Source organism: Stegastes partitus, unplaced genomic scaffold, assembly GCF_000690725.1.
Source record: "Stegastes partitus isolate 25-593 unplaced genomic scaffold, Stegastes_partitus-1.0.2 Scaffold490, whole genome shotgun sequence".
Classification (NCBI taxonomy): domain Eukaryota; kingdom Metazoa; phylum Chordata; class Actinopteri; family Pomacentridae; genus Stegastes; species Stegastes partitus.
Genome location: NW_007578221.1, coordinates 107185 through 119529, shown reverse-complemented (window position 1 = coordinate 119529; position 12345 = coordinate 107185). Strand labels below are relative to the sequence as shown.

Here is a 12345-nt window from a genome sequence, read left to right as displayed (position 1 = left end):
AACGATAGATAGCTGTCAGTCACTGAGAGGAGGTGGAGGGGAGCAGGGAGCAGCGGCCCGGGGCAGCCGGCGCTGACATTTAGTCCAGACCCAGAGCTTTGTCAGCCGGATGATGGAAAGTGAGAAAACTAGATTTTTTTTTTTTTTTTTAAATACACAATATTCTTATTGGACAAAAATGACACTCATTTGACATTCGTGTTTCTAATGTTGTTCACAAAGCATTAGGGCTGATGTACACAAGTGAATCATTAGCCTTTATAATAATATGTTTGACAAGGATGTACATTATATGCAGCATTTTCACTGGAATATATTGCAGCATACAAAACTACTCACACATACTTGTAAAACTATAAAAAAAACAAAGAATACTTTACGTCCTACCATGTGTGCTCTTCTCTTTTCAGGGTCGTTGTTGTCCATAAAGTATAAAAAACAGAGATCTGATCCTTAGACTGAGATTTGGGCATCTCTGGTTTGGACATTGCAACTTAACCCAAACTTTAGTTGATGCTCATTGACATAAACATTTTTTGAGATTTGAATAATCTCACTGGACTCATTGAGAAAGTTACAGACGCATGATTTGGACCAAGAAATGGGCTGTTAAGTTAACAAAAGAAAGATGCTCTAATTGATCCCTACATGTGTGCTGGCCGGATGTCATTAAGCCTCACTGGAGACTTGATCGTGGTGCCCAATAACTAGCTAAACCCTCACAGTGCTCTCTGCTTTCCAAATGGAAACTACCTGCCTAAACAGGTGTAGCTTCTACCTGATGGCACAAGGAAATGCTGCAGTTAATCTACAATTTAAAAAGAACTTGATCAGAACATTTCTATTTAAAACACCATAATGAGCTACTAGATGGATATGGGCTCTAGGGTTGGTCATTTAAAACTGATTTCAGCCTAGAACTGGTTCCAATGGTCCCAAGTTTAGCTTGCAGTAGTTCATAAACATTGTCCAGCAGACAATCTACGGCTGTCCATCTCCGTTCATGTGTCTTCCTGTCTCCTTATTCATTTGTGTTAATAAACCACAAGTCTAGCTTTATAGTATATGCTGTACTGTGTTTTAAAGGTACAAAAATACACGTCTCCTATGTCACTATAATATATTACATCATGAGGTTATTAGAACTCATGCATTAAACCAGCTGCCCCTCAAAGAATCAAAATCGAGAATGATTAGGATCCTTTACCGTAAAGGAAACTCGTATCAGGTTTGTTAAAATACACATGACACTGATGTAAATATTCACCATATCTGCAGCTGAGCATCCTCTCCTACAGATACACCGTTCCTGTCTGGGTTATGTTTGCTAAAAACTGCAGTGCCAAACTGTTTAAAGGAACTTATTATTACTTTTTTGAAAATAAGTTTTTGTGGTTTCATTTTTGGGACGAATCAATGAGCGCTGAGCTGAGTCACAACAATCAGGACGTGAACGTATGAGGAGACGGAGACGCCTTCTTCTGCCTTATTAGTCTATTAGTGATCAGTTACATACATGTTTATTTACTTTAATAGCACTAAAATTTGAATATGTTCAAATTTAGAGGTTGACTGCTGCTCATAGAAACTTGAGAGGTTACTAAAATAGAGATCGTAAGGTGGAGTTTTAGGTTGACTTGTGTGATGTAACCGAGGCTACAGGTCCTTCTAAGGAGATGCCTCATCTGTGGGAAGCAGTTCTGTCTGAGGAATGCAGGAATTAGCGTTGGATTCAATAAGAAAACGGTTTCTATTCACTATCATTTTAATGTCCCGGCAGTGTGTTTGTTTCTTGTTAATGTAGTATAAGTCGTGGCAGTGTGTCCTCCACGCTACAACCAGTCTCATCTTTTCACTGCAGCGGACTTTCTGTACTTGAGCTGCACTAACTTTCCAAAGAAAACATGGGCTCAGAAGTCTTCATTGTCTCAGCCGTGTGGAATGATCAGGGCTCGTCAGGCTGCGAGAGAAGATATAAGAAGAGTAAATCCTGACACCGAGGTCAAAAAGACTGTAGCACATGTCAAGACTAACATCGACCCTGAAACAAAACCCAGCTCGAGAGCCTCCCTCCTCATGCGCCTCTCACTTTCTCCCACTCTCGCTCTTTTCTCCCTCTCATTCTTTCATTCCGTCCCCATTGAGCAGCAAAGTTGTCGCTCTCTTTCACAGCCTACCCTGGGCGAGAGTTGAACAATGCAAGCACACTTTGCTCCCCTGAATACGTGTTAGAAACCCAATCAGGCCCTCTTATTCGTCATATTCTTTCCTTTCTCTTTATCTTTTTTTTTCTTTCTTTCACACTCCCGTTCTGTCAGGAGGAGGAGGAGGAGGAGGAGGAGGAGGAAGGTGGTGGGGACTTAAACAGGCTCTCTGTAAAGGCAAACTCCTCTCTGTTCTGCCTTTTTTCTTTTTTCCCGCCATCAGTTCTTTCTTCCTGCTTTGTCTCGGCGAGCACAAGCAGAAACACACAGACCTCATTTCCCTGTGTGAGTATAGATGTTCAGCCATTGTTAGCGTCTCCGTCAATGCGAAGGGACACAACAGGTGAGAGCGAAGAAAGACTCGTCCCGACAAAAGACGTAATAATTGATTGTAAATTGAGAAACATCTCTTCAGCCAAAAGCACCTATTCACCGTTCCTCTCGTTTTCTTTGGGGGTTATAGAAACCAAAACAGTTGGAGAAATGAGATTAACTACGCCGAATGGGATTTATTTTCTCTTACAGTTTGGATGGAGCGTAGGTGCCATAGCTGCACATCAAACCCTTACACTTTTAACATCTTTCAGAGGAAACAACAGTAGTCTGCGTGTGATAAGCGCTGCTGGTTTTCATCTTTTGTGGGATTTTTTGCTTCAGAGTGCATAAATAAACGTGTAAAAATAGAAAAATTATATTCACAGACACGTTGTAGGTGATCTACGGGAACAATTTATCATGATAAAATGTTTAATTTCAATTAATATTGATAAATATGGGTAATTTTTAATTAACGCCAGCGGAAATAAAACATTTGAATCACTTTAACTACAGACTATAATGTTGTCACAACAATAAAACACACAAATATTTAAATTTACCCACATAAGTACAAGTAAATGAGGATAAAATATAATCTTTTACATTAAATAAAGAAAACAAGTAAAACCCAAAGACGTAGAAGTGACCAAGCCTGTTAATGATCTATTTAGGAAGCATGTTTGAGGTTTGTTCATGCAACCAAACTTTGTGTTTTCATTGTGTGCTTTCATAGTGGTTTATATTTAATGCATTAAAGTGAAACTATCTAAAATTCAAACCATTTTCTTGTTGGTTTTGACGAAAAGCCTGCATTTATATCCTTTTATCTGCCAGAATTAGCGCAAACTGGAGACCTGGTGAGAGGTTGATGTTGTTAAACCACCACTTGGAGTTTGTAGTTTGACTCCAGAGATCCCATAAACAACCCTCAGCAGCCTTCAACACTTAATTCCCCAAAACTGCAGTTCCTCCAATGGCCACTTGAGGCTGACTCCACAGTGAGTTCATTCCCATAGACCCCCATGTTAAAACGCTCAACTTTGAAGGAGAAATAAACATGTTTACAGCCAGGTACAAAGTCGGGTTTTGGTCTCTGTAGCTAGTTTACCATTTCATGACAACTGTACAGCAGATTAATTTATATATAACTCACATGTATAAATTGTATTAAGGCTTAAAGTTATGCACGCTTCCGCCTCTTTGCCTATTTTTGGACTAGCTGGGAGTTAGGTGGAGTCATGTACGGCTAGGTCCACTGAGGGTTCGTCCATCTTTATATCCAGTCTATGTGACGAATGCAAACCAAGAGCTTAATGCCAAATCATACATGCTGAATAGAGCCCTTCTGTGGATAAAGACAGGTACGAAAAAGATGTGGATGGGAAGGAAGGACTGAAAAACAAAAAAAGAAGCCCACGGAGGAGGGTCTGTGAGTCAGAGAGAGAGATTGATAGACTGGGGAGATGTACGGAGGCAGTGAAACAAACGGCTGCTGCAACAGGTTGGAATTAGATCAACACTATCAAGCAGGCCAGATACAAGCTGTGATACCTGCAAGAGATGGATGAGGAGGTTGTGTGTGCGCAGCAACGGAGGCAGAGCGAGCGCGTGGGCGTGTGTGTGTGTGTGTGTGTGTGTAGGTGTAGGTGTGTGTGTGTGTGCTGTTAATCTATTTATTTACCTGTCATTGGCTGCGATAATGGTTTTCATCCCTTCTCTCTCTGTCTCTCTGTCTCAGTCTATCTTGTGATGGGGGATTGGTTTTCGTGTGTCGCTTGATAATCACACCTGTATTTTCTCATCAGACTCTAATCAGACCAATTACACGCGTGACGGAGAGCGTGGGCATGTTGATGTAGGCGAGCGATAAGGACACACTCACACACACTTTGGGATTAAGCGCTCTGTCTTGAGGTATCTGCGTCTCTTATCGGGGACAACCATCCCTGACATGACCTGTCAGCAGTCGTAGCAAAGGTGTCTCTGCCGCGCAAACACACATGAACACGTACACGCTTAGATCATGCAAGCAATGCACCAAACCACAACCCGCGACTAAAAAAGAAAAAGTCAGGCTTCTCCTGTCTCCTCAGTGATCGTCACCCTTCCATCCCTCTCATGTGGGATACTCACTGGAGTCTTTGTTTTTTCTGGATAGGTGCTGCCTCTGTGGTGTATAAACCTGTTGTCGTGTCCTTGTTTTGACAGGCCTACGACGGTTTTGCGAGCCTGGGCATCTCTCGTCTCCTGGAGCCCTCCGACATGGTGCTGCTGGCCATCCCCGACAAGCTGACCGTCATGACCTACCTGTACCAGATCCGGGCGCACTTCTCCGGCGAGGAGCTCAACGTGGTGCAGATCGAGGCCAACAGCAGCCGCAGCACCTACAAAGTGGGCGACTTTGAAACAGACACCAACGCCTCCATCGGCCAGGACAAGTTCTACGCCGAGCTGAACGACGTGCAGCACCGCCAGGCGAACTCTCAGCCCACTGCGTCCGAAGGTGGCGTCGAGTCTAACGGCGCCGAAGCTGCCGAAGGGGAGGCGACGGAGCCGAGCTGGAAGGCCGAGGTAGGAGCGGTTTCGACCAGTTTGCCGGCGCCGGGGCCTTCGCAGTCCTCGCCTCCTGTCCCGTCGCCACGCACAGTATTAGCCGCCACAGCAACAAACTCGACCCACGCGGCGGCGCCGGGCTCTGAGGACCGGGGGACTCTACTCAAAGCCAACACTTTGGACCTCAGCGAGTTACCGCAGAGAGCCGAGAGGGACGCAGAGAAGGAGAGGCAGCACAAGGACGAGGCGAGAGAGGACAGAGTGGACGGAGGAACCGAACCAGCGTCCCCCACCAGGAGAGGAGCCTCGTCACCTCCGCACCAGAAACTGGGCTTCTCCTACAACAGGGACGCTGATCTCATCAAGAAGAAGAGGGCCAGCCTACGTCACTCCGAGTCTGAGCCCTCCACAGACACCAGCTCCCCTCCAGTCAACCACACAGAGATCCCCATCAAACAGGTAAACACACACATAGACATGTGTTTACTGTTCTCATCATGAAGCAGCTCCTCAGATCCAGAATGCACATGCAGGCCCACTGTTAGCACAGTAGAGCTGCAGCAATTAATCACCAGCTGTTTGGAGTAATTTTTAAAGGAGAGACGTCAACATTTTCAGCTTTCTATGACAACAAACTGAATATTTTTTGGTTGTGGACAAAATAAGGCGTTTAAGGATGTTGCTCTTTGTGTCTATAAAACCCTAGTTGATATTTTTCACCATTTTATACACCAAACAACTAATAAAAATAATTGAGGATGAATACAATCTTTGTTTTAGTAATATTTAAAGGAAAAACGTTGGGTTTCTTTCCTCCTCTATGACAGTAAGCTGGACATCTTTGGGTTGTGGCCACAGCAAAACATTTAAGGGCGTTTCTGTTTGTTTTGTTGATATTTTTCACCATTTTCTGACATTTATATACAGCAAACAACAAGTATGAAAGTAACTGACAATGACAACAATGCTCAGTTGCAGCACAATTGCTCAGGTGTGGAACCAGAACGGTGTTAAGTGTCCGTTCAGTGTTTTGAATAATGTAAAGGTTCAAATCGAGTCATTAAACTATCACACAATTATAAATCCTGCACCTCAGACAACCTCTGGATCCGTCTGCCTGATGTTGACTAATTCTCGCCGCTCAAGTCGGGTATTAAGATTCTGACAGCGTTCACCTGCAGGTACCAGCCTGGCCGCTAAATGGATTGTTGGGGTTTTTATCCTCGCACCCAGGCTTTGATTGAAACTTTCACAGCTACGTCAGTCATAAGACAGAGGACGTGGTGAACATTCATTCCCTCCTGGCGCTCGCTAAGCTTCAAATCCCGACCTCGTTGATGCCGCTGCGGAGATGACCGTACCGAATTTCCCCCCGTTTCTGCATTAGATGTTGTCGTCAGCTGTCTCGTCGCCGCCGCCGAGCACCAGACACATCCGGGCCGGGGCCCTTAACATGTGGCGACTGTGGAAGGCACCCAGGAGAACCCCCTGCTTTGACGTTTCATTATATTTTTCATTATATTTCTCATCCCTGCAGTTGATGGCAGTTGCGCCGTGACTGCTCAGGCGTGGCGATGCTTTGCACAGAGCACACATCATCTCGTCACACACACACACACACACACCTGTATGCGTGTGCACACTCGCTCTCTCACACACTCGCTCACACACACACACACAGCCAACGAGTTGCCGGCTGCGTCGGTTAACCCCAGATTACCGCTTCTTGTTTACAAGTCGAAAGGTCACAGGGCAGGCGGGGGGCGGCGGGGGGGTTATGACAGCCATGATACCCCAGTTTTGATCTGCTGTTATCTAGTTAGCGGGACGCATCCTCGCGTGCATCCCGGCCACGTTTAACTTGTTGGGAGGATAAACATGTTTCAGCGTTATGAGCAGATTCTTCTGTCTAAGCCGAATGTGAAAGCTGGGTTTGCCCTGTTTACACCTGCTTACAACACATTCAGGATTACCGAGCAGATAAAAGTCTAAGCAAAGTGTGTGTTTTGCTTTCTTGTCAAAGCCGTCATGCTCTCCACACCACTGGACCCGGTCCGGGCTGTGAGTCCAGCACGTAGACTGCCCCCTGTAATGCCAACATATAGGTGCTGTATATTATAGGGAACACATCCTGATGCTACATTACGGACGGCGTGTTTGGATCCTCTTCCATTCGCTGACTGTCCAAGTGAAGGTAGTGAAAGTTTGCCACTGTACGGAAAGACATCAGACACTTTGTCAGGCCTCGTATTTGTTGGAATAAATCACAGTTTTTAAAAAAAAAGTAGTTGTTCCATGAACCCAAGCAGTTTCTGGGCATTTATTACTCCAACGTTAAGTCCTGCATCTCTATAGAAACAGCACAACCATGACTAGAAGCATAAAAAAAATCTGAAATGTCTTCTGTGCATGTCGTGTTAGAATGCCATACATCATAATAAAAGAAAAGCTAAAGTTCTGATAATTTATGTTGCAATATTTGATAAAATCTGTCATCAACTTGTTGAACATTTCCCAATACTGGAAACAAAACCATCATGGCCCTACATACTACACATATTTTACTGCTTAAATTTGAAATCCTCGACGCTACAACTCACCATCCTGGATGTAACTTCCAACAACTTGCTCCTTTGTACACTGATTTTGAGCCAAGCTGCATTTATTTTACAGCTCAAACATGTTGTATTTCGCTCATATTTGTTTCCCTACTCGTCTCCTCTCTGCTCTGTGTAAACACAGCCTGCAGTTCATCCGAATGGTCTTGGTTTTTTGATTGGTTGCAGCCAACACGTTGCTTTCGTGGAATAACGCGTCATTATTTTTTTTGCACAGCATCTGGTGCAAACTGTACATTTTAGGCACATTTTTATACGTTTAATAAAGTGCATCTGATGAAGTATGACAGTTGTGAGCTTAGGTTTGGTTAATTGTCCCGACTAACATCAGGAAGTTAAAAATCCAACATTTCTCAACACAATTTCTCATTACTGGCTCTGATGAATTGTATAATTTTGGTTATCATTTAAAATCTATGTTTTAGATTTCAGAGAGTTAAATCAGAACCTGTTGCTCTTTAACTAGTTTTTAAACATGCATGTGTAGTTATGTTGCATATTTTTCTCTTTTAAAGGAACCCACACCTGCTCCTGTGTCAAGTCCTCCTGCTGAGAAGGTGAGTACAATACTATACTGTGCATCTGATCAATCTATGTAAGTATTTTCATCTTTCTGGACTCCAAATAGCTTTCTCCCTTTTATTCTTACATCCAGAACAAAGCACACCTTATTTATGACAGAGTTCTAGTACATGCAACCCCAATGCGATCTTGGTTATTATCATCAGTGCTGTTATTTTAGTTTGTGATCTCATTCTCTCCCTTCCTTTGCCCACAGAAGGTGCTCTCTCGTCAGGAGGAGCTGAAGGAGAGAGCCAGACTCCTCCTGGAACAGGCCCGCAGAGACGCCGCCATGAAAGCCGGAAACAAGAACGTCCCCAACTCGGCCGTGGCCGCGCCGAACAGGGCTGCAGGTGTCTGTGATGTAAGTCAGAGCGCTGCGAGTGTGTCCGTCTGGGACCGACCCGGTTCAGTTTACTCGAAAGAATGCGACTCGTGGTCATTTTAATGTGTAGAGCAGAAGCTGTGCGTCGTCCTCCTCTCTTTGCTCCGTACACCAGAGACCTCAGTGTGCAGAAACAGCTAATAGAGTGACCAGCAGCCTCTCCAGCACCCTCATGTCACTTCCACACTTCTCTATTTGCTGCTCACTACACTTCCAACATGCTGGAAAAGCCTGTCCAAACTGTCTCATCCTCCGGCAGCAGCCCACTTTGGTGAGCACGTTATGAAAAAAGCTTTGAGAAGCAGAGAAGACTTCCCTTTATTAACTTCTGCCGAGACTCTCTTATGCACTGCTGAACGTCGCAACCTGAACGTGTCGGGGGAGAAAAACTCCAGTGTGGATGGACTGCCTCCCCGCTCTAAACATTTCTCTCTCTCGCTCTTCAGACTCCCTCTTTGGTCATCTTGACTCTGCACAATTTTTATGACATCCCCCGACCAAATTTGCTGCCCCCTCACTTTCCCCCGAACACTGAGTAAATGTTGTACACAAACACCTGTCAGCAAAAGTACATTCATGGTAAAAGGGGGGTAAGAATCGCTGTACCGGAGCAAACTAGACTAGAGAAGACGCGAGTGAAATTGCCAGCTCTGAACTGAGCACGCTCCACTGAACATAATATACTGGGAGGAGGGGGCACGCTGATGAACCAGGACTTACCCTGGGAAAGCACTGTGGTCAAATCCTCAGTCACGTTCCCAAATATTTCAGAGAAAGGAAAAGGGGGGCGTTAGAAAAAAAAAATGGTCTTGTGAGAATTGTGACGACAAGGGATTTGAGGGTAAAATGAAATAAATACCTTTTGGTAATGAAATATCTAAAAGGCAGCAGCCGCATGCCCCTGCATTTGCTGCCGGAATCCTTAAAGAGAAATATGCCCTTGAATTAGATGTTTTTTAAAGTGTGTGTATGTTTGTGTGTGTGTGCGTGAAGGCATGCAAATCTGTGTGTTTGCGCGGCAGCAGCCACAGGAATAACCATTTCAGCATAATCTGAGGAAATAAATGAGGACCTTCCAAGGACTGGTGGCGTTAAAAGTCTTCAGAGGGAGAAAAGCAAATTAAAAGAGTTTTTCAAAGCTGTCGCGGCGCCGATATATTTCCTCAGCGACAAAAAAAAAAAAAAAAAAAAAAGGTCCTCTTCTGTCCCTTGTTGTCCGGCAAGATGGCTGACTTAACTTAGATTAGCTCCTTAAAGTAGCCAGACCCTCCCCGCCACTCGTTCCCGCTCCCTCTCCTCCTGATTTCCTTACTCATTTCCAAGGACAATTGGTTAATAACCCCCTCACACACACACACACACACACACACTGCTGCTATGCATGAGGGAAGGAGGCGGGGTGTCAGGGAGATATTGAATTGTTTACACTTTTTTTAATAGAAAACATTGATCAAAGGAATACGACTGGCCTCGAGGCCAACGTGCTGATAATTGTTAGTGATTCAGATTAGATTACTTGATGTCTTGTTTTGATTAGCATGAGTGTGTGTGTGTCCATGTTATCAGCTGGAGAGGCCCGAGCCTTTCCCATTTAACTCTCCATCTGTCTAAGTAGGTGCTTTGCGGTTTAGCATGCATAAGGTATAATTTAATTCAATTAAAGCGGCCTTCGTTCTTCCAGGGAAGTGGCTAATGTGGGGCAGAGGAGGGGAGTGCATGAGCTGTTTTTAGGGGTGCAGCTTTCAAAGCCACAAATCCGTCAGATATCTAAAATCACGTCTCACTCAAAGCTGCACAACTTAGGGTTTTAATGCAGACGTGCAATTTGAGATGATTAATCGATTTGTCCAAAAAAAAGACAGAAATAACCATTTTCTGTAGCACTAGTCATCAGATTAGCTCCACCTTTCCTGTCATTAGTGGTAGAAGAAGGTAAATAATTCACATAAAATATCAAACTCTTCATCCAAAGCTGCCCTAATATGCCTCTGAGTGAACCACCAGTCCACAGATGGATGGACGTTCCAACAAAGTCCGGTTTGTCCTTCTCAGTCACTAAAACTACACTGTAAAACAATTAAAATATTCAAATGAACACAGTGAAAATCAAGGGTGAAATATACATTAAAGAATTAAGGGAATACTGTAACATTCAAAAACAGCAAATATCTTTAAAATAATTTGATCTTTAGCTGATTTAAATACAGCAAACTAGTTTAAATTTACAGTCACACATTATAAAAGAAGGAATTACTGTTTGTTTAATGTGTTATTTACAATTTCAGCCTGTTTTTTCATAGTTAACATTTAAAAATCGATTTTTTGTCAATTTTTGCCATCCAGTTTTCTAGAATATGTGCATAAAGGACGAGGTTTTCCAGCCTCGTGTGGTGCCATGTCTGTAAATATCTTATTACAGAACATAGGAACCAACACAGAATGCGTCTCTGTATGTTACACAGCTAGCATGTGCTAAACTAGCTAAACAGGTTATTACACATTTACAAGATTTGATGTTCAACATCGTCAAACAAAAACAACAGAATGAGGAGTTTTGCAACACATCTGAGAGGTTCTCATAGGAATGAATGGAGCTGTGGTTGATGGTAAACAAACACAGAGCTGTTTTTATCTCCTGATACGAAGCGTCTGTTGATTCGTCCGTCGTATGTCGTACCGCTGATTTGTGCATTTTGCTGTTAGTGCTTCAACTTTTTAAAAAAATGTGCAGCAGGTACCGATAACAGGAGCCAAATATTAACATATAATAATACCATTTTTCTTCTGTTGTCTTGAAATGTAAACAAACAAAATCCAGCTGTAGTTTTGGAAGCTTTATTATTTCTCACAGCTCCCTGTGAACAGACAACATGATGCACGTATTTAAATCAGTTCTGAGTAAACGTGTTGAGCCTAAATGCTCCCACGTCGACTCCAGCGCGGTTTGCTGCTGAACGCCGTGTCGGTCGGTGGTTTGGACGCTGAGCGTTTGTAGTCCTGCTCTCCTGACCTATGCTCTCCCTCCTGCCTTCCCTAATTGTAGCCCACAGTGACTCGTTCTTTCATCTAAGGTCACAGGTTCAGTTTCCTCCCTTTCTCTTTCTCCGTCACTTTCTCTCATTGTGTCCGTCTTTCATGTCAGGTTGTTCAGATTTCTAACCCCGTTTCTGTCCGTTACCATCACGTTATTCCACCTGGTCCTGCTCCCTTCGTGTTGTCTTTGATAGATGAGCGGTGCTGCTAATTGTTTGTACCCACCGCCGCCCTCTTCTTCCTCCTCCTCCTCCTCCTCCTTATAGGTGGCCTTCACAACATATCAGTAGTCGGTAGTGCAGATGTCTTGCAATGTTGGAATGTCACGACCCCCTGCCCACACAGCAGCCAGATGGGTAATTAATGAGCTTCCCCTAAAAATATCTAGGGCAAGGACTTTATTCTCCTGTTTTATCCTCGGCGCAGACGTCCCGGCTTTTTATTTTTTTTTGTTTTAGCCGTTCCTCCGCTGTCATTATTTTAATAGAGAAGTGGGTGTGTGTCTCTGTGTGTCTGTTCGCTTCAGGTCTTCTCATCCATTAGCAGATGAGAACAGTAATTTCACACCGGCCTGGCCAGGCTAATTATCAGCATCCACACTAGGTTTGGGGAGAAGTGTGCGCACGTGGACACGCGTGCACGTGCAGCTCCGTGTGTGTGTGTGTGTGTGTGT

The 12345-nt window shown here is 44.0% G+C and overlaps 1 protein-coding gene across 3 annotated transcripts in view; it reads left to right on the top strand.

The window, feature by feature from the left end:
• ehbp1 (EH domain binding protein 1) overlaps positions 1 to 12345 on the top strand; it is a 182243-nt gene that overhangs the window by 87500 nt on the left and 82398 nt on the right. For all 3 annotated transcript variants that reach the window (XM_008287212.1, XM_008287210.1, XM_008287209.1), the window contains 3 exons: positions 4731 to 5534; positions 8209 to 8250; positions 8472 to 8618. In XM_008287212.1, coding sequence (XP_008285434.1) covers positions 4731 to 5534; positions 8209 to 8250; positions 8472 to 8618 — 993 coding nt within the window. The remainder of the gene's footprint in view (positions 1 to 4730; positions 5535 to 8208; positions 8251 to 8471; positions 8619 to 12345) is intronic.